Raw genomic sequence first — 23554 nt, 5'->3', positions numbered from 1 at the left:
TGTCAGGAGTTCGAGGCTAGCCTGACCAACATGGAGAAACCCCATCTCTATTCAAAATACAAAATTAGCCGGGTGTGGTGGCCCATGCCTGTAATACCAGCTGCTTGGGAGGCTGAGGTAGGAGAATCACTTCAATCCGGGAGGCAGAGGTTGCAGTGAGCTGAGATCATACCACTGCACTCCAGCCTGGGTGACAAGAGTGAAATTCTATCTCAAAAAATAATAATAATAAAAACAAAAATTAGACTTAGAGCATGGTGGCACATGCCTGTAATCCCAGCTACTTGGGAAGCTGAGGCAGAAGAATTGCTTGAACCCAGGAGACAGAGGTTGCAGTGAGCCGAGATCATGCCATTGCACTCTGGCTCTAGGCAACGGAGCAAGACTCTGTCTTTGGGGGGGAAAAATGATACGAATATTAGATCATTCATCTGAGAGAACTAACATATTATGTAACAGGAGTTCTAGAAGGGGCAACATAAAAAACAGAGGGCAAGAAATGAAATGAGTAGAAGGTAAGTTTTCAGAATTGATGGCCAGTGAGTTTCTAGACAAAAAGCCACAATGGGAAAAAGAGACCCATACCAAGGCACATTGCTGAAATTTTAAAACACTGAGGACAAGACAAAAAAAAAAAAAGCCTAAAAACTTCCAGAGGGGAAAAAATAGGTTACAGGAAACAGAGAATCCTACTGGCCACAAACTTTAACAGCAATACCGGCAGCTAGAAGAAAACAGAATAAATGCCTTTAAAATTCTGAAATAAATTATTTCCAATGTGATCCAAACTACCTATTAAAGACGTGAGGCAAAGGAAGATGAATAAAGATATTTTCAGACATGCAAGGTCTCAAAAATATAGTTATCTCCCAAATGATTTTTCTCAAAGAGTTATGAAGTTATACTTTCACAAATGAGGAGACCAAGAAAGAGAAAGAAATGGGATTCTGGAAGCAGGATAAAAAATCAGCTAGATATAAGAAGAATCTCAAAAATGAGAATGAAGGAAGATCCCCGACCTGATCATCAACCTAGAATGCAACCAGTACAAACTGGTGAAGTTTAGAAGTTTGAGAGAGGTTATCTCCAAAAAAGAAGAACATCTGAAAGTTTTAATGTAGTGACAGGAGATGTACACAACTAGGAGCAAAGACTTCAGGAAAATAGTAATAAATATCTTGACTGTGGTAATGGTTTCATGGGTGGGTGTGGGTGTGTGTCAAAACTTATTAAATTTGTACTTTTACAATACGGGCATTTTTATGTCAATTATACCTAAATGCTATTTTTAAAAATAAAAACAAGAAATGCCAACAAAAGTATTCATATTAAATGCTAACATACATTATAAGACACAATCACATGAAAGGTAAAAATTTTAAAACCGTAAGAAAAATCTAGGCAGACAATAAACCAGGTGAAAATTCACTAAAATGTTGCCAGTACTATTTTTAGATGGTGGAAACATAGGTAATTTTTCTATTTCTGGATTTTTCAAACTCTGTATAATGAGTAACTATTAATACTTTTATAATAAAAACTTTTACAATGAATACATTTTCTGCAACTTGTAACTGGGGAAGAGAACTCAGAAATAGATCATCTATGCCAGCAACTACTGATAATTCACTATTGATAATTTTTATCACCAACTTCTTGAGATGGTAGGGAAAGGTTGCTGAAGAACAGTTTACCAAAAGGTACTTGGCATTCAGAAATTGAGCTGTCCAGTAATAGTAGCCAATTAAAAAAAAAAAAAAAATCCTATTGCTTCTCAGCCTTTTGGCTATGATTAAATGTAAAAAAATTCCTTGGGCCAGGCGTGGTGGCTTATGCCTATAATCCCAGATTTTGGGAGGCCAAGGCAGGCAGATCACCTGAGGTCAGGAGTTCAGGTCCAGCCTGGCCAACACGGCGGAACCCCGTCTCTAATAAAAATGCAAAAATTAACTGGTAGTAGTGGCAAGTGCCTGTAATCCCAGTAACCTAGGAGGCTGAAGCAGGAGAGTCACTGGAACCCAGCGGGGCAGAGGCTGCAGTGAGCTGAGACTGCACCACTGTACTCCAGCCCGGGCAACACAGCAAGACTCCATCTCAAAACAAAACAAAACAAAACAAAAACTTAAAAAAAAAATTCCTTCAAGATTCACACATCTGGGCTTTAAATAAATAAATAAATACAATTTCTCTAGAGATGAGGATCTCTGATGCCCAGTGTGGAGTACAGTGGCACAATCATAGCTCACTGTGGTCTCAGCAGCTCAAGTAGCTGAGACTATAGGCACATGCCACTGTGCCTGGATAATTTTGTATGTGTTTTTGGTGGAGACGGCATCTCGGTTTGTTGCCTAGCCCGGTCTCAAACTCCTGGGCTCAAGCAATCCTCCCACCTTGGCCTCCCAAAGTGCTGGGATTATAGGAATTTATGTGTCACCATGCCCGGCCCCAAGTATGGTTACTGACTACTTCACTGAAATGTTGCTGGTGTGAACTGAGATACGTTAAGTATAAAACACACAATAGATTTTTAAGATGTAATAGAAAATATATAATATTTTTATAATTTTTACACTGATTATACGCTGAAATGATGTTTAGGTCAGGCACAGTGGCTCACGTTAATAATCCTAGCACTTTGGCAGGCCGAGGCAGGAGGATCACTTGAGGCCAGGAGTTCAAGACCAGCATGGGTAACATAGTGAGACCCCCATCTCTACAAAAACATTTAAATATTAGCAGGGTGTGGTGGCACATGCTTGTAGTCCCAGCTACTTGGAAGGCTGAGGCCAGAGGATTGCTTAAGCCCAGTAGTTAAAAGCTGCAGTGAGTCATGCAGTACCACTTACTGCACTCCAGTCTGGGTGACAGAGCAAGACCCTGTCTCAGAAAAAAAAAGAAACAATGTTTAGATATAGTGGATTATATGAAATATATTATCAAATTAATTCCACCTGTTTTTTTAAATGTGGCTACTAGAAAATTTAAGCTAGGTTGGGCACAGTGGCTCACGTCTGTAATCCCAGCACTTTGGGAGGCCAAGGCAGGCAGATCACTTGAGGTCAGGGGTTTGAGACCAACTCGGCCAACATGGTAAAACCCTGTCTCTATAAAAATACAAAAATCAGCCAGGCATGGTGGTGCATGCCTGTACCCCTAGCTGCTTGGGAGGCTAAGGCAGAAGAATCGCTTAAACCTGGGAGGTGGAGGTTGCAGTGAGCAGAGATTGTGCCACTGCACTTCAGCCTGGGTGACAGAGCAAGACTCTGTCTCAAAAAAAAAAGAAAAGAAAAGAAAAGAAAATTTAAACTACATATGAGATACCCATTATGTTTCTATTGAATAGTGCTGAAATAGGACTTTTTTTAGAAATCTACTTAACCTATCAGAGATACACTTAAGATGGAGTCTCTTACAACAACTTTATCCTTGGATTTCAATTACATTTCAAATTTCTCATTAATTTCACAGACTTAGGAACACCAGATATATCCAGTGTTATTCAACTAAGCCTTCTAAGACTGGATCTCTGATTTCAGAAACATTATTCTATCAAATAGTTCCCTCGGTTTTCTCAACTATAAAATAGGAATAACAACATACTATGTAGTTACTGAGAGAACTAAATAAGATGTACTACAGAACAACTAAGTGGCATGTTATGGACTTGCTATATCGGTCAGCCAGCAATGTAACTACTTCTACACTATTTTCTCTCAAAATGCAACATTCACATTCAGGCCTACTAAAATTATAATTAGGTCATGAACTTTCAGGGTCGCTTTAGACCAAAAATCTCAGTAGTTACTTTCCAAAGTCAGTCTATGACAGTGATTTAAATTATACAAAACTTCAGGCCAGGCACAGTAGCTTACACCTATAATCCCAGCACTTTGGGAAGCTGAGGCCAGTGGATCACATGAGGCTGGGAATTAGAGACCAGCCTGACCAACATGGAGAAACCCGTCTCTACTAAAAATACAAAATTAGCCGGGCATGGTGGCACATGCCTATAAGCCCAGCTACTAAGGAGGCTGAGGCAGAATTGCTTGAACCCAGGAGGTAGAGGTTGCAGTGAGCTGAAACACCACCACTGGACTCCAGCCTGGGCAGCAAAACTCCATCTCAAAAAAATAAATAAATAAAAATTTAAAAAATAAAATATATAAAACTTCAAACTGTACTAAGTCTTCCACATTTTTTGTTGTTATTTAAAATAATCCAGCCAAGTACACAAAACTGTCATTTTCAGATGTAGAAAAAGGCTTAGAAGTTAAGTGAGTAGGATATCCAGATTTACAAAAATATTAATATTGCCAGAAAACTTCATTTTAATCATTAGATTTTAAAAATAAGACACAAATCCTATGAGAACTCAACTACTAGGGAGGGGGAACAAAGAAATCTGACAGAACTAGAGAAGACTGGGAATTTTAAGTTCTCAAAAAAATAAGAGTTATCTCGATTATTAGAACACAAAGCATAAAGCCCATTTATTTAAAATAAGAGCACATTTATACTTTAAAATTAAATCTGTAGTCTCCACAAAATATCTTTCAAAAACTCAAATCCAAAAAGGTTCTGAAGATTTTTAGTGCCATTGGTTTGTGTTATAGCTACAATATTGTGCCTATCAATAAGAGACTAAATAAAAAGCAAAAATAAAACATCATTTAATTATCTACATTGAAGATCAGCAATTATAAAACTTTACATACACCTAACTTCAGCTGTTATACAAAATCATAATCATTTGTTCCTTTCTAAGAAGGAATACAGCATTCAGAGCTTATTATTAATGAACAATGACAAGAGCTAAAATTAATATAGCCACTGTCTTTTCATTTTGTGGCAAATAGCTCTCAATAACTTACCGTCTGATTTAATTAAGTGGTTAAAAGGATCTAACTTCAAGTTTATACTCTAAATACAATGTTTTTCAAAGAGTGGACAATAAACAGTTTTTCCCCCCTGTGGAAAAGCAGTTTTTCATTTTTCCAAAAATTGTACCAAACTAAAGCAAAGTTCTAGATGATGGAGGCATATTGTGTAGGAGTTAGCAGTACTGCCCTCACTATGTACTCACTGGACAGTAGTACAACCCCAAGAAAAGGATGGTTAACAGTTTTTGTTGTTGCTGTTAAGGAAATAAAAAACAGCTCATTGATAGTAAGGAAGCTATTCTGTGAAACTTTCATTTTTTTGTGTGCACATATACTGGGTCACAATGTAAATGTTCCTAGAATGGGTCTCAAAAAGGTTTGAAAGCCACTGCAAAGTAGTCTATCTATAGCAAACTATTACATATTCGGTAATTGGAGGAGTGTTGCAGGAATCAGACTGTACCAAGGTAAAAATCCTTTTTGACTGTGAGAGGATAAGAAGCATATTTAAGGCATGGGCCTAAAGCTGACTGGATTATCCAACTCTACCACTCACTTTACTAATCAGACAACAAACTTACCCAAGGTCATTCTTCTATAGTTTGCATTAGAACTAAGTCTCCCACTCTAATTCCCAAATTAAGCTGCAGAAAGCATGTAAGTATTAATTAAGAATTTCCTATTTGGTTTTCAATAACCAAAAGAAACTGCAGCTTAACACATGCAACTATTTCCTCAAATACTATTCTACCAGATTAATGACCATGCCAGCTCTCCCATTAAAACCTTTTTCTAGCTAGTGACTTGGTACTTAGCTTTTTATAGCACTTTTCTTTTCCCATTATGCTCAGTAGTGCATGCAACACACTACGTTTAGGAATGCAACTGACTTCCTTTGGGAATGCATAACCGAGGCCATAAATATGACTGAAATTTTCGTGAATTTCTATAATGTGTCTAAACTTAGAAGCAAAGTACTACAAAATCAAGTTAAATCAGAGCACATTTTGTGATTAGCACACCTCACTATTAAAACATCATATGTATTCTAAGAGGTATCATTCAAAACTTGAAGTATATCCAAAATACTCCATTCCCATCTCCTGATAAATAAATCTTTACTGACAACTGAGTCGGTAAGGGGAGAAACAAGTTAAGGACAGAAGTTAAAACTGAATTTGACAAAGATGGGGCAGGTTATCACAGCTTCATACTGTAAGCAAAGGTTTATTTCTACATCCTCTTTCCTAATATCCATAATAAACTCATAATATTACTTTCAAAGAACCCAAAAAAAAGGTGCCTCAAATTATTTCCATAAAGAAAACAACATGATTCCCTATTAAGCAATTCTGTTAATGACTATCCACAAAATTCCAAATTTAAAAAAATTGCAAAACACTAGGAATGGCAGAGATACTGAGCCTTATTATGATTAGCTAAGCTGGTGAAGCACATAAAAGATGCAGGCAAGAGAAAAAGGAAGCTGAGTCAAGTACAGAGTCCTTTGCATCCACAGAGAAAATGCCTTATTTTTATTTCTCAAACTTGCAGTATAAAGACCAAAAATATCCACTATTTTAATTCGACAGTCCAGTCAATTCACATGGCTGTATGTGAATTTTTATTTCAGAAAATTAAGGGAAAGGAGCCAGGCACAGTGGTTCACACCTGTAATCTCAGCACTTTGGGAGGCTAAGGCGGGTGGATCACTTGAAGTCAGGAGTTCAAGACCAGCCTGGCCAACATGGCAAAACCCCGTCTCTACTGAAAATACAAAGATGATCCAGGTGGAGTGGTGCACACCTGTAATCCCAGCTACTCAGGAGACTGAGGCAGAAGAATTGCTTGAACCTGGGAGGTGGAGGTTTGCAGTGAGCCTAGATAGTGCCACTGCACTCTAGCCTGGGTGACAACAAAGCAAGACTTCTAAAAATAAATGAATAAATAAATAAAAATAAAAGTATGGAACCCTCAGTCGAGTTTGAGGAAAATTCATGAAAATAAATGATTANAAAAAAAAAAAAAAAAAAAAGAAAGAGAATTTATTTATAGTGTGTCGATGCATTTTAATATTATATTCACAGCAAGATAACCTAAATTACTTTTCCAACAGAGAATTCTAAATCTAAAAGCAAATACCATTCACATGTCAAATAAAATAATTGCCAAAAATTTACTTACTCATTTTTATAAAATGTTATGAAAATGAGTACATTCTTCAACTCTTTTGGAGAAGAGTAGACAATATGATTTAGAAAAAAACCACATAATTAGTGGCAATTTTAACAGAAGAGAATGCTTTCCCACTGAACTTCATAAAAACAAAACAAAATCCAGACTTCATCCGTTTTACATTTTAGAACAGCAAAATTCCTAATTTCTCATTTCCCAAATAATATTCCCCATTATTGTTTACTCCCCTTGAAATGTTTATTCCTCCGAGTTCCAAGATTCCCAGGTATGGATTTTTAATTTCCTGAAGCTTCCTGTGACTCTGTGGAGTTCACCAGAAAGAACATCAGAGAGAGGTCATACCTGTGTTAATAACTATTATTATCAGTATTACAAAGAATTAAAATTTTTGCTCTAGAGTTTTTATATTTTAATAAGTCATTCACAATCTCAAGCTCTAATCACAATGAGGGTTAGCATGAGAGATATGTTCTTCCAATTTCTACAAACTTTTCTTTAAAAAGAAAAAAAAAAGACTATTGGCCGGGTATGGTGGCTCACGCATGTAATCCCAGCACTTTGGGAGGCAGAAGCAGGTGGATCACTTGAGGTCAGGAGTTCAATATCAGCCTGGCCAACAAGGTGAAACCCCATATCTCCTAAAAATACAAAAATTAGCCAACTGTGGTGGCCTGTGCCTATAATCCCAGATACTTGGGAGCCTGAGGCAGGAAAATCGCTTGACCCCGGGAGGCAGAGGTTGCAGTGAGCTGAGACTGCACCACTGCACTCCAGCCTGGGTGACAGAGCAAGATTCCATCTCAAAGAGAAACAAACAAAGAAAGACTATTTTACATATATTTCGAGGTTTTCAATGCCTTTGAAACTAAAACATCAAACAACAATCACGGGCATGAAAATTTTAAATATTTGCTGGGTGCGGTGGCTCATACCTATAATCCCAGTGCTTTGGGAGGCCGAGGCGGGCAGATCACCTGAGGTCGGGAGTTTGAGACCAACCTGAACAACATAGAGAAACCCCATCTCTACTAAAAATCAAAAATTAGCTGGGTATGGTGGCACGCGCCTGTAGTCCCAGCTACTCAGGAAGCTGAGGCAGGAGAATAGCTTGAACCTGGGAGGCGGAGGCTGCAATAGGCCAAGATGGCACCACTGCACTCCAGCTTGGTGACAGAGCGAGACTCCATCTCAAAAACCAAACAAACAAAAAAACCCACCACATTGAGCTCTAACTTTAACTTCACATTTTTAAAATGTAACAGCAAACAGCAGCTTGAAAACTGAAAAAGGCCAGGCATAGTGGCTCACACCTGTAATCCTAGCACTTTGGGAGGTTGAGGCAGAAGGGTCACTTGTGGCCAAGAGTTTGAGACCGGCCTGGGGAACACAGACCCTGTCACTACAAAAAAAATTTTTTTTTTTTGAGATGGAGTTTCACTCATGTTACCCAGGCTGGAGTGCAATGACGCAATCTCGGCTCACTGCAACCTCCGCCTCCTGGGTTCAGGCAATTCTCCTGCCTCAGCCTCCTGAGTAGCCAGGCATGGTGGTACATGTCTGTAGCCCTAGCTGCTCAGGAGGCGAAAAGAGAAAGATTGCTTGAACCCAGGAGTTCAAAGCTGCAGTAAGCCATGATCCTACCACTGCACTCCAGTTTGGGCCATAGAATGAGATCCTCTCTATTGTCTTCGGGGTCACAGACAACCTGAACTATTAGTTTTAATGTACATTACAAGGTAATTATAAAGTTCAAAGAGAAGCATGTTCAGCTTTTAAAACAAGAATTAACAAAAAACAAAAAAAAAGAAAGAAACATGAATGATCTAGGCTCCACTCGACTTCCATGTGTTTGGACATAAGCTCGGCAAATTATTTCACTTCAGTCTCTTCACCCTGTAAAATGGGACTGATACCTCCCCTTCAGGTGACACAGAATATATGACACAATAAATAAGAATATATAGAAAACATAGTGTCTGGTTCATAAATAGTATCAAATGGCCACCCTTTTCTCACCATTTTGAGAAAACCAGTCCTTCAAATATACACAGTTCAAACTATTTTTTTTCGAGACAGGGTATTGCTCTACTGCTCAGGCTAGCGTACAGTGGCACGACCATAGCTCACTGCAGCCTTGAACCATAGCTAGGACTCCAGGCATGTACCACCTTACCCAGCTAATATGTTAATTTTTTTTTTTTTTTTTTGTAGAGATGGGGTCTTGCTATGTTCCTTAGGCTGGTCTCAAATTCTTGACCTCAGGTGATCCTCTGCCCTTGGCCTCCCAAAGTGCTGGTATTACAGGCCAAATTTGATTAAACTTTACATCAGGCCCTAAAATAAGTTGCCATTGAAAACACAACTTGCCATAACAAGACAAATTTAAAGACAACTGATTTAAGAACTCTTTTGTGTTACAAGAAAGAGGATTACTTGGTATGCCACTTATTATATATAGTAATGTCTTACTCTCTACTAGTAAATACAAAATAAGGGAATAGCCATTATTGTAACTGCAAAAGTAAAATTTTAAACATTGATAAGAAGCTAGTATAAACATTTTTAAAATCTATTTTTTGTATATGAAATTTTGGATTTTAACACTATAACATAAATATATCCATGAAGATAAATCAATTTTAAACACCAATATCAAGAAGATAAAAAATCAGAAATTCACCTAGCAAGTTCAGAGACGAGATTCACTGTACTCAAATGAAAAAAAGAAAAACAGAATTAAGGTGACTAACCAATTTGATGTTATAAACAGTGTTATACTACTGACATTAAATTCTTGGCATTGAAAAATATTTGCAGAAAATATGAAAGGATTCATTTTGATATAAGGACCTTATGAAAACTAGTTAGGGGAGAAAAGCACCTGAAAGCAAATATATACCAAAGGACAAAAGAAGAAATACAATTAGTTATTATTATCAAAGCAAATGGGGGAAAGTCCTACAGACATAAACTATAGTTTATGAAATATGTAATATAATAGGATTGATAAGTGGGGAGTAAAATAAGAACTCTCGCTTGGGTCACTGAAAATACATATGTCTTTGGAAAACAATCTTAAAATGAATAGAAAATATTTAAATGCTCATGCTTGTAATTCCATTTCTGAAATTTAATCCTAAGAAAATAGTTTTAAACAGTGAAATCTGAGGTATTGATCGGTGCTCTGTTCACAAGACTAGGTAAATTCTCTTCTCCTACTCCAAGCCTTTGTGGGTCTCTAGCCTCAAAACTGTTATTTTAGAACCAGGAATTAGAAGTCAATCTCCTCAGCTGGCTTCTGTCTGAGAAAGTCCACGCCCAAAGAAAGGAGTTTGGTTGGACTACACTCAAGTGGGAGGCGATGAGAATGGAGTTTGAGAGGTGGATGCTGGAGGAAAGGAGGGGATTAGAGGATTCATCCAGACAAGATCAATATATTCATCCTCCTCTTGAATTGCAAGGAGAAGGGAGGACAATGGAGAGACAATAATGGTAAAAAACTTCCCTTTGGAAAATTATGCAAAAAATCCTATCACCCAATATTCTCTGTAACAAGGCCTTAAAGAAATCTTCCAGACTTACATAAATGGCCATGTCAATGGCAAGGAGTATAGGTGAAAGACTGGAGGAAAGCCCTTTCCTGATAAAGTTCTGGAATGTATGAAGCTTTCCAAGGATTAGGGGAAGGGGGATTTGTGCAAGAAAATAATGGCCAACTCAATTTGGTAAGCATATAACACAGATTAAATTTGGATTTCATAAAACAGAAATATATTTCATAGTTACAACCTTGTGGAGTAAGACCCTTGCCCACTATATATATAACAGAAAAAGTAGCAATACCTAACACTGTGGGGAAAAGAAGGAAATTATGGTATATGCACATAAGGAACTATCAAACAGCTATTAAAAATACACTATTTCTTATGTTATAACTGAATTATAACATTATCAGGATATAAAATTGGAAACACACATCTATGATCCCACTAGAACATATGTTCCATGAGGGCAGAATTTTTTCTCTATTTGCTACCTAAGACGGCCTCAAGCACATAAGAGTACAATGAGCATTTAGTGAACAAATATTAAAATCCATCATGAGAGGGAGGAACAGGCAAACATTCTAAATGATATACAGATATTGTCTTTTAGTGATGAAACTTCAGGGGGTTATTGTGGTTTTTATTTTTCCTTGTTTTCTAAGATGTCTCTGAATATAACTTCTGTAGTGGAAAAAAACTGATTATGAAGTAGTTCCCTTTAAATGCATTAAGAATTTCCTATATTTTCAAAATACCTTTGGTATGCTCAAGAGTACATTTAACAGTTTAAATAAAGGAAGCTGACTTAGGTTATCTTGAGTGGGTAGGAAGTGGAAAAGGCACACTAAGGCTTTTCCCCCTATACAGCTTAGTCCATATATGAAACTAAACTTCCTCAAAGACTTTGAATGTACTGTTATTTAAGCCCCTAACACTTGGCTTTTACAAATCTCTGAACCAAACAGTACCACTGTTCTAAAAACAAACTACTGCATTATAATGTTCTGACAATACCCCAAATTATATGTGAAGCAGTGAGTGGACTTTCTTGCAAATATCTGAACAAAAGCTGGAAGTGAAAAAATAATTTAATAATTTAGCTTTGTAATATATCAACCATGACGTCTAAACTTCTGTTCAGAGTGATCAAATGTATTAATGATCAATTTACTAGATTTAGTTCTAACTAAATGTTTGTATCAGTGGGATAAACAGTCTAATTAATTTTCTTTTACTGAGAATTTAAAAAATAGTAATAGGAATTCCAGTGCTTTTTACATATAACTTCAAAATTTTAATGTGGGAAATGGCTTTTCTATAAGGTAAATCAGGCAAATTATGCCACCATACAGCAATGCAACTATGTGTGTGCATATATATGTATACACAAAATTACGTTGCTATATGGTGGCATACATATATACATACACACACCCACCCCAATTATCATTACTGTGTACAAATATTTTGCTGTTTTTTTAATCTAAAAACTTCAAAATTCTTAAATGGGAAAATGCTTTTGCTATGTGGTAAAACAGGCAAACTGTACCACCATATGGTACACTGACAACTATGAAAACAGGGTTCACACACACAGAAACCAGTGTGTCATACATAGTAACAATGCTTATCTCTGGATGAAGGTACTGACTGCAGGTGATTTTTTAATTTTCTTTTTCTTCCTCTAATTTCCTAATTTTTATAATGAGAGTGTTTTACTAATTTTTAAAGCATCTTTTTTGTGTATGATTTAAGGATGGTTACAAAAACTTAGGTAGAAATAAATGAAGTTTATAATTCAGATAATTTAGTCAAAATCAAATTAGTTTGTAGCCATAAACAATGACTATCAAAGGCCCTCGTACAAAAAGAAAGTAAGCTTCTGTAGTCATTAAACTAAGAGGGTTTCTCAAGCCTGTAATCCCAATACTTTGGGAGGCTGAGACAGGAGGATTTCTTGAAGCCAAGACTTCAAGACCAGCCTGGGTGACAGTGTGTGACCCAGTCTTAAAAATAAAAAATAATTTTAAAAAATTACCATTAACAGTTTGAAAAGCATGGTCTTGGCATCTCAACTATTACAACTTTATCAGAATACAGCAGTTAAGGCCAGACTGCTTATTAGAATTAAGTAGCTAAGGCCAGGCATAGTGGCTCACACCTGTAATTCCAGAACTTTGTGGGGATCACTTGAAGTCAGGAGTTTGAGACCAGCTGGGCCAACATGATAAAAGCCTGTTCCTATTAAAAATACAAAAGTTAGCTGGGTGTGGTGGTGCACCCTTATAATCCCAGCTACTCAGGAGGATGAGTGAGGAGAATTGCCTGAACCCAGGAGGCAGAGGTTGCAGTGAATGGACATCCTGCCACTGCACTCCAGCCTGGGTGACAGAGCAAGACTCCATCTCAGGGGCGGGGGGTAGAGAATGAAGCAGTTAACTATATTATCACTAAATATCTTTTCACCCTTATTTGTTGTAAAGGCACAAAGAATTTAACTATTTTGGCCAGGCAAGATGGTTCATGCCTGTATTCCAGCACTTTGGGAACTGAGGCAGGAAGATCACTTGAGCCCAAAAATTCAATGCTACAATGAGCTATAATCACGACACCGCCCTCCACCAGGCTGGGTGACAGAATAAGACCCTGTTTCAAAAACAAACAAAAAATTTTAACTATTCTAGAAAAACTCAATGCTAATAGCTGAACAACAAACAGTTTATCTTTCATAAACAAGAGGCAGATACCAAAAACCAATTTAACCTATTTCTCAGTATCATTAAGATATGAATTAGGACACTAAATTAATTAACAAGCTTAAGAAGCCACAATAGCCAGAAATTCTAAAGAATATAAAGCAGTAAGTTTATGCATTTAATGTATTCCAAACATACACTGCAGCTTATCTGAAATAAACCAAAATATTTACCAAATATTTCAAGATATTTACAGTAAACACTTTTAATATTCTCTTAGCAACAACTAAAGTACTCAAAGAACAAAGCCAAAAAGAAATATCATTTCTGATTACTGGACATGCTGGCAAATAACAAACGATAATAAAGGATAAGGATTCCAATTTTCTTAATAATCTGGTATTAAAAGCATCACAAACCACTAAGAGTTTAAAACCCCACATTTCTGTGTTCAATAACAGCAAAGAATTATGGCTTATAAAGGATACTAACGCAAGAAACCACAAAAAAGGTATTAAGGTATTGTTTAAAAGGAAGTAGTAAGCTTATTGTAGCATTAACTTTCATAGGATTTTAATAGTCTAAATTGGCAATGGTCAACAGAAACACAATGTGAGCTAAATGCAATTTAATTTTCTAGTAGCCACATTAAAAATGTTAAAAGAGGCCAGGCGAGGTGGCTCACGCCTGTAATCCCAGGACTTTGGGAGGTCAAGGCTGGCGGATCATGATGTCAGGAGTTAAAGACCAGCCTGGCCAACATGGTAAAATCCTGTCTCTTTTAAAAAATACATATATATATATGTATTTTTTTTTTCTACTTTTTGTTTTCTATTTAGCCACTATACTAACGAGGAGTGAAACCCCATCTCTACTAAAAATACAATAATTAGTGGCAGGCGCCTATAATCCCAGCTTCTCAGGTGGCTGAGGCAGAACTGCTTGAACCCAGGAGGCGGAGGCTGCAGTGAGTTGAGATCCCACCACTGCACTCCAGCCTGGGCAAGACTCCGTCTCCAAAAAAAAATCTTCAGGTTCTGTATACACAGGTTCTGCATCCATGGATTCAACTAACTGCAGATGAAAATACTGAGGGGGAAAAACAATAACAAAATACAATAATAAAAAACAACACAAGTTTTAAAACACTACAGTATAAAAACTATTTACATAGCACTTACATTGTATTAAGTAAGTAACTTAGAGATTATTTAAACTATACATGAGGAGCCAGGCGGTGGCTTACACCTGTAATCCCAGCATTTTGGGAGGTAGAGGCAGATGGATCACTTGGTCAGGCATTTGAGACCAGCTTGGCTAACATGGTGAAACCTCATCTCTACTGAAAATACAAAAATCAGTTGGGCATGGTGGCGGGTGCCTATAATCCCAGCTACTCCAGAGGCTAAGGCAGGAGAATGGCTTGAACCCAGGAGGCAGAGGTTTCAGTGAGCCGAGATCGTGACACTGCAATCCAGCCTGAGCGACAGAACTAGACCCCATCTAACACACACACACACTCTCTCTCTCTCTCTCTCTCTCTCTCTCTCTGTCTCTCTCTCTCTCTCTCTCTCTCTGTCTCTATTCATATAAAATTAAGTCTGCTACCTGTCAAAGGCATAATCCTCCTCCAAACAAAAATAAAGAGCTTCTGATAGTACTCTTCAAACTGAAAACCTCTCCTTTTAAGATTTGAGAAATTAAGTTGACAAAGCAAAAAGCTCCCAAAATCCAACTAAGTTTACATGTTCCATTTGTAACAGGTGACAACGTATAGCCTTCTAAATGAATATTTAAAGTGCCTTTTCTTGTATTTTACATAACACTTAACATTTTTCAAAGTACCTTCACATAGTATTTCAGTTGATCTTCAGCAACCCTAAATCAGTAAGACTTTTTGCTAATGAATCAACATTATAGATTAAGTTCCTTACTCAAGATCAGAAAATTGGGTAATCTAGAACTCAAGTTCCGCCTTGGTGCTCTTTTTCATTATATAGTATTCTATTATACCATAGTGAACTTTCCAGAGTAATGGATTAGATAAAGTATATAAACAATGTTAATATAATAAATACTGTAAGAATTATATATGAGACACACCAAAAGAAAAAATGCTTTCCAGATACATGCAAAGAAAGAAAATGAGATAAGCATCTTAGCGGATTCTGAAAATAAGCAGGTCCGAAAGGTGGCATTTGGGTGACAGGTCACAAAATTAGAATGTTAGGTGAAGGCCAGGTAAAGCTAAGGAATTTAAAAGCACCAGTAACATAAAGATCAATACCTGCATTCCTCCTCCTCCTCCTCCTCTAAGAATAGTAGTTAATAAGAGTTTTGCTTTATGATTTTTCAAACATAAACAAACAAAATCTTCATAGATTCCCTCAAAAGTACAACCTAAAAAAATGCAGCATCATCATAGTTAATATTTATGTGGCAGGCCCTGTCCTACATGTTTTATATATGTTAATTCATTTAATCAGCACAACTCTATTAAGTGGGTACTCTTTTACACCCATTTTACAGACAGGAAATTGGTAGCACTGAACTTGCTCAAGGGGACACAATGATGTAGTTGAACCATGATTTGAGTCCAGGCAATCTAGTTCTTAACTACTAAGTTACAAGGCAGAAAAGTGGCCTCTTCAAACATAAACTGAGGTCATGCTAAGTCTCACCTGCAGACCAGGTTAGTCTTATGTTAAAACAAAAGAAAAAACTCAAATAAAATGCAAGTTACTAAATATGTAATTTAAATTATCAACACAATTTAAATAACTGGTATAGCAAAGGTGTACTAATTGTAATTGTTATGAATTATTTCATAGCGTGCTAAATATTTTCAGAAATTATAATTGAGTATAGCTGCTGTCGCTACTTTTACAGCTCTACCTAAAAAATTTAAAAGCTACCAGAAAACCCAAGTAACAGGTCTAGGATGATTTCTGATAAGGAGAGCCCAGTTTTAGTTGAATGTTTCTTTCCACAGGGATGAACTAAGATGACTTTTATTTATATTTATCTATCTTTATATATTTTTTATTATTTTTTTTAATTCTTTGATAAGCTGCTGCTGGAGTAAGATGAATTTTAAATGACTAGAATCTTGCATCAGAATTTGAATGTCAATAAATGAATTGTCACCAAGCAACAACAGATTCCTAGCTTGTTTTACATGAAAACAAACTCTTTCCAGGTTTTTAGATTACTTCTCAGACTGTTTTACTATGGGTCAGAAAAAAAGGAAAGAGAAAAAAATTTGCCAATACTCCTAATCAGTGACTTTGAGGATTTAAGAACAAACTCCAAAAACTATTCCCTGAGATGACAAGTTACATTGATTCTCATCCTAAAAAAATAAGAAATGTGGCACAAATTTAAAAGAGGGGAAAAAATCACCAACATTCAAATGGAGAGATTCAGTTCAATGAGATATTTCAAGAACTATAGCAAAGAAATAAATTATTGTTTCTTAATCACAGAACCACATCTCATTTCTGTAACACTGCTAAACTTTTCACAAAATATTAATGTCATATACTCATGACACATAGTCTTAATAAAAGACAGAGAAAAGTAAGCAGTTAAGTATATTGGAGCTTTAACAAAAATATGATTTGACCTCTCTTTTCAGGTAGACGGGGAAACAATCCCATCAACATATAATGTATCCTATGAACTCTTCAGAGCCAACTTGAGGGGAAGGTACTTAAAATAAATCATTCTTAAATCTGTGCATCTATGTTTCCTTAAAGCAAATTATGCTATATTTCCTGAAAAACAAGATCCCTTCCTAGAAAAGCAACATAAACTCTGGAGAGTCTAGCAGTAACATTTTCTGACCAAGACAACCAAATATTAAAATTAAGGTGCACCATTTGTTTAATAAAACCAGGTAAATTTGCATCTTAAACATCTTGGTAATTACTGCAGATCCTGTGGCATCAAAATATTACCTAGTATTATTTACTAAGAATTAATGCTTATAATTAGCTGGGCGTGGTGGTACATGCCTGTAGTCCTAGCTATTCAGGAGGCTGAGGCAGGAGAATAACTTGAACCCAGAAGGTGGAGGTTTCAGTGAGCCAAGATCATGCCACTGCACTCCAGCCAGGTGACAGATCAAGACTTTGTCTCAAAAAAAAAAAATTGATGCTTGTTTTAGTAGACAGCAATGCATAGCATACCATGACTCTAAAAAACAAGCTTGACAGAAAATAGGTTAATTTGTATACCATATTCATCCATCCACAAAAGCCTATTTATATCTCAATTTGAAGTGATAAAAATCAATACCCAAAACAGAAGCCTGAAATTTGCCTTGGGTATAGGACCAGGTTTCTCCAGAAATCTAACGGCTACTTCCACACCAAAACAATATTGCTTTATTTGAAATTACTGATTAGCCATTATGGGACTACAAATGCTTTATCATCTCCCAAATTATTAGATCCTAACTAGCTTTTGTTCTTCATCTACCTAATCAAGTTATTTACCTGCTGTAGGATTTCAAGTTCCTTATTTGTCAAATAAATAGCTGGGCAGGATAACCTAAGATTTCTTCTTCCAATTTTAATATACTAAGATGTTTAACTCAACAACATAACACAGTATTCTCCTGTCTTACTACAGAAATATATGTATATTAAAAGTATACATTTAGTGAAAAAGTTTCTATCTTCCCAATGCTTTAGTAATCCCTTGGCTTGTTCTAATTTGGATCCAAAGACAAAAGTTCAAACATTGATGTATTGAATACTTTATTAGGCAGGTAGTGCAGGTGTCCTAGTCAAAAAACCAAAAATACTGCCTAACTACTACTGCTATAAAGGATTCTTCAGAAAGGATAATCTTTTCAAAATCAAAACAAAAAATTATAGAACCACAGTCAAATGACACGGCAGTTTCTAAACCAGGTACCACTTAATAATTCATCTAGTTCTACAGCCAAATCCTGAAATGACTCAAAAATAATATGCAATATGAGATTTTCTTTAGTCTGGTCATGCTCATGCCTAGATAGAGAATTAAAAATCCATAAAGTTACAAGTTCTAAGAAAACCGGAGAAGCTTAGACAAAGTTTTTATCCTGATATTAGACCAATTATGTTTTTTTTACTGTATTATCAGCTCTAAGATAACAAAGTATAAGAAAATTTCAGGTGATAAAGGGAAAACATACATCACACATTCTGAGACATCTCAGATGTGAAATAATTAAAACTAACAAAATTAACTCATAAAGTGCTCAACAAGTAATTGGGTCCAGTCTTAAGAAAGTAAGAACCGGTTAAGAAAAAAAATTGTTAAAAAGCACCTATTCAAATACAAAACTATAATGGAAGAATAAAATTCCAGTATAAGTAGCAATAGACATTGACAGTACAAGAAATAAATGTGTCTACCTGTAAATTTCTGCCTGTAAACCAAAAGGAATCAGACATAAGTTTGAGTATGACTGACCAAAATGAATAAAGTTTTTGTTTGATGAGGTTTTTTTTAAAAAAAAAAAAAAAAAAGTCACCTTTGCAACTCTAAACTACTATAAAATTAACGAGTAGTTTTAATTTCACACTATCTTAGAAGTTCTACATCATTAACTATCAGTGAAAGTTAAGAAATGATTGTCTGTAAAGAACTTCTTAGTTTTTTGTTTTTTTTTTTTTCTTTGAGAGGAGAGAAAGCAGAGAGAGACAGAGAGAGGAACTTCTTAGTTTTTAAGTTCACTTCCACATGCTGTGTTAAATTTCCTTTCACATTTGATATGGTCTTGGTTAATTGGAAGCTGACATTCAAAGGGTTAAGTGTTAACATATTAGTTCATGGATAAAATAAGTCCCAAGATCATTCAATTATTTTCATATCCTGTATCAGGCTGGTCTATATTCTTGGCAAGATTAATATCAATAATGACATTTTTTATGTATGCGTAATGTGGCTTTTTTTCCTTCAGTGTAACTCTGCTCCTACTAATAACCTATGTTCACCTATACCCAGTGAGGACAACATTCAAGCAAGCTGCATCACTAAGTCAAGCAACAAGTAGCCCAAATTCAGCTTTTTAAACCTAGAATGTACTAGTCAACCGGAATGACACACCATTATTTACACCACTAGAGGTTAAAAAAAGGAAGTATTGCGACTCCTTTGAACTCTTGGGAAAGTTTAGCTTAAAATTATTTTATAAGATTAAAACAATGATGACATTACAACTCTCAAAGCACTTACACAATTTTGCATGGGCTCCTGTACTATTAGCTGTATAGTGAATGGGCTGAAACACATTGGTTTAATGAACAATATCAGAACAATGCTGCTACTGTAAGGCTTAAGCATCATTAGATAGAACAATATCAAACATTTATTTGTACGTCATTATTGCCAAGGCATTTATCCAAAGGGGAGAGAAAAATCTTTTTTTCATAATCATTTTATACTAAATGCTTGTGCAACCATCAAGTAAGATATACCCAAAGGAACAAAGTCTTTCTCATTTAAAAAGAACAGCCTGATCTCAGAAATGGAAACACGTTTCTACACACAGAGGCAGCTCATCACTGCAGAGCACTTGATGAGACTGAAAAGCACAGAGTCAGAAGCATCTGTACTTTCAACTTCCCCACTCATGCCAAGTTTCCTGCCAAGACACTAAAGCGGGAGACAATTCGTTTGTACTAAGACCTTTATCACCCCTGCCCGGTGGCAAATCCCTCTGGCTACCAATAATTCTTACCCTACCCCAACACCTAGGCACATGCTCCACATTCTCCTAATTTCAACCCTTATCAAAAGGTGGCCTCCCTCTCCCACTCGGAGTCCCACAGTTAAAGAATGCTAAGTGAAGCGTGAACTCGACCAACTGACTTCACCGAGCCCAATTTGGGATCCAAAGGATCGTCAAATAAAGAAGTAGGTGGGGCTTTACCTGCAGTTCACACCAGGCGACTTCCACTGTGGTTTCAGTGTCCAGACCTTTGTAGACCGTCTTAAAGGAGCCTCTGCCGATTTCGATGTCAAACTTGAGAAAGCGGCCGTCGTTAGACATTCCCACGGCCTTGGTCTCCAGCTCTTCGATATCATCCTGCTGTTGGCTCCGTTCCTCCTGCGGCTCCTTGGCACTGCCGCCGCCGCTGCCACTTCTCGCCGGCGGCGACTCCTCTTTGCTCCCCACAAGGCTAGGCTGGGACACTGGGCGGTCTTTGCTGGTACTGCTGGGGGCAGTCGAGGCGGCAGGGCCCGCGACGGCCTGTTCCCCAGGGGCGGCAGCGGCCGGAGGCTGCTGGGCTACCTGGGAAGCAGCAGTGGCAGTCAAGGTCTCCTCCCGGTGGGGCTCTGCTGGAGCACTCTGCGGGACAACCGCGGGGACGCTGGGCTGGGGGAGGGAAAGAGGGAGGCCGGGCAGCTCCAAAGCAGTGGCATTGGAGTCGCAGATGACACTCCGGCGGAAGAAGCGGTGCTCAGTGGTGGTAGTGGTCGCGGCCGCCCCACGGCTATCCTTGTCCATAGTGTGGCGGCGGCGCCGGTACTCCTCGGTCCTGCCGGTCCCAGCGTCGGCCGCCGCGGCCCCCAATTTCTCCCCCACGGAGGAATCGGAGCTGGAGCCATTCTTAGGGGTAGGAGCCGGCGGCGAGAGGAACAGGGAACTGGGAGTGCTGCTCTGCTTCTCTGAGGCGCCGCCAGACATGGTCGGTCCGTCGGAGAGAGGCGAGCGGGCTCGGATTTGTGAATGAAAAGGGAGCGGAGGGCCGAGCCGCCGGCGCAGAGGTCTGCAGGGCACCGCGGCCGGGCGAGCTCGCGCCGAGCCGAACGACGCCTCACTCAGCACTGACAAGCCGCCCTGAGGGAGAGGCGGGCCGCTGGGCCCAGCTGCGGCGGCTGCTGCAGCTCAGAAGCAGGACTCGAAGGCGGGCGATTCGGGAGCAGAGCCACGGGGGTTAGCGCCGCACGGTCCGCATCCATCCTGCGGCGAGCGGCGGCCGGGCGGGCGGTGGCAGCAGAGGCGCCGCAGTCATGAGGGGAGGGCCAAGGGCCGGCACCGAGTCGAGACGGATGCGGCGGACGCGGCTCCCACCGCCACGCTCGCCGAGCTGCGCGGGCTAGGCCCAGAGGGCGGCGGCACCGCGAGCACTGGACCAGCTCCGACGCCCGGGCGGTGGCAGCCCCGGGGCAGAGGAGTGGGAGGGGCCGAAGCCGGCGAGAGAAGGCCGCGGCCCGGCTCCGGGTCACTCGGGCGGCCGCCTCCTCCCACACGCGCCCCCAGAGATGGGGACAGGCCTCACAGGTCTCCCATCGCCCAGAGGCGAAGGGCCGGAGCCACGGAACCTAGGCGCCTGAGGAGCGGGCCCTCCCTTCCCCGAGGCCTCCCCGCCCGCCCCAGGCCTGGCAAACCCGTCTCCTCCCGGGCCGGTGCCGGGGGCTGACGGAGGAGGGAACGGTGGGGAGGGGAGGGCCGCTCACCGCGGGGCCCGAGCTCCGCTGCTTCTCTGAGGAGGACTTGAGGAGAGGAGAGGAGACCGAGAGGACTGGGTGAGGGGGGGATAGGGAGAAAAAACAGCAGTCACCCCCACCAGGCGCCTTCTGTCACCGAAGATGGGGGTGCTGAGTGGCCAAGAGAGAAGCCCCGTCCGCTGAGAAACTCTCCGCGCTAAATGGCGCCGGGAGTCTGAAGCCTCCACACAGCCCGCTCGGATCCCGCCCCCTGCCGCCCGGGGCAGCCCCACCCCCAACCTCGCTTCGGGACTCTTGCGCCGGCGTGCCAGCCCCGAGGCACTCTGGGACTTATAGTTTACGGGTTAGGAGGATGAACTGGACCTGGGAGAAAAGTGCCTACGGCTTCCGTGATACCTTGCGGTTGCTGTAACCTCGTGGGAGTAGTAGTTTTCTTTGGAAACCGTCCCTTCTGAAAGGCTGATGGGAGCGTCGTCGCGGGTCGCTCTACCCCATCCCGAAATCCGCGCGAGCTTAGGAAAATCACTATTTGGGGATTAATTGTGGAAGAAGTAAAGGAAGGGGGGAAAAAAAAAAGAAGAAGGGAAAGCGGGGGAGATGGGGAGGAGAGACTCCCATCATGCTCTGCTAAGCGAGAGAGTTCTTAGGGTTGCCATGCAATGAAAAATGATCTGTTGTTCATCTTTAATGGAGAGAGTCGCAGTAGTGTTGAGTGACTGTAAGGCTGTGGGGGTGGAGGGGAAGGGCAAAGCAAGATAACCAGAGCCTGAGCTCAGAGTCGGAGGAGGGGAAAAGAAACTTTGTGAAGATTGTGCATGAGATTAATATTGATTAAATGGATTGGTGGAGAAGACAGGGAAGATTATCTTCCATCCTCCTCCCCTCAACAATTAAGGCTACAGTCTCAGCTCTAACCCCAGATGGATATTCTGGCTCGCAAAGATGGACTGCCTTACTGAAACCAGGGATCCTAGTGAACTCTACCTTTGCTTTGCCTGATAAATTAATAAAGGTGGGGCAGAGAAGGGGTGGATTCAAGACCCACAGATCCGTAGACCTTATCCTTATCTTTACGGATCTGTGGGTCTTTGACCACACACTTGATGGGGCTGGGCTGACTTCTGCCTTTGTAATTGGTTGAAACTTATTTTCCACCTTTCCTCTGCTTGGTGGCTTCGTGAAACAACACCGTCTCTTTCTCTAGAGCTACCAAGGCTCTGGGCCCGGGAAGTGTGGATCCAGCGGCTTGCCACCATAGAATGTTTTTCTTGAAAGCATCCTTGTCTCCCCTGGACCCCTGTGCTCCTCTCGACTACTCAAGAAGTGGAGAGGATGAGCACCAGGGGGCACCAGCCTGAGTAGGAAGCCGGACTCTGGAGCAGATGGCAGTTTAAAAACCTCAGTCCAACCGGTGAAGAGCGGGAAGCGCTGAAAACGTGCGCAACCGCATCAGAGCGTTCGGACGCGGCCGCCTCTTCTCAGCGCCCGCTTTGGTACGAGCTCGGAAGCGCGCCACCCAGCCGAGGACCACGCTGCGAGCGAGCAGCTAGCAAGGAAGTTGGCAGGAGGTCCCTTAGCACATTTAGCGGATGAGCTCCACCTACAGAAGTCTTGCCGTACAGTTCATGTTAATTCATCTGATATGTAAAATGGTTAATGCTATTTTTCTTTTTTTTTTTTTGTTATCACAAGCTACACTTTCAAGTTTACAAAAATGTTTTCAGCCTATGGTTGTTAGGTTTCATGAAGCTGACAAGTTACGAACATTTTAAAATGCCAGTTCAGT

The 23554-nt window shown here is 39.7% G+C and overlaps 1 protein-coding gene and 1 non-coding gene across 28 annotated transcripts in view; both read right to left on the bottom strand.

The window, feature by feature from the left end:
• Positions 1 to 21984, bottom strand: part of WNK1 (WNK lysine deficient protein kinase 1) — a 143941-nt gene extending 121957 nt beyond the window's left edge. For 25 of the 27 annotated variants that reach the window (XM_017545447.1, XM_017545450.1, XM_017545449.1 and 22 more), the window contains exon 1: positions 20246 to 21631. In XM_017545447.1, coding sequence (XP_017400936.1) covers positions 20246 to 21004 — 759 coding nt within the window. In that variant the 5' untranslated portion in view covers positions 21005 to 21631. Of the gene's footprint in view, positions 1 to 20245 lie in introns of all 27 variants that reach the window. The other 2 variants (XM_017545458.2, XM_017545468.2) reach the window with 1 other exon arrangement.
• Positions 4991 to 5116, bottom strand: LOC119473717. The gene has a single exon (XR_005202939.1). It is a non-coding gene; the product is annotated as a U4atac minor spliceosomal RNA (small nuclear RNA).
• Positions 21985 to 23554: the final 1570 nt, after the last annotated feature.

The sequence above is a fragment of the Cebus imitator genome, unplaced genomic scaffold (assembly GCF_001604975.1).
Source record: "Cebus imitator isolate Cc_AM_T3 unplaced genomic scaffold, Cebus_imitator-1.0 Scaffold179, whole genome shotgun sequence".
NCBI lineage: Eukaryota > Metazoa > Chordata > Mammalia > Primates > Cebidae > Cebus > Cebus imitator.
This window is presented reverse-complemented; position numbering and strand designations above follow the sequence as displayed.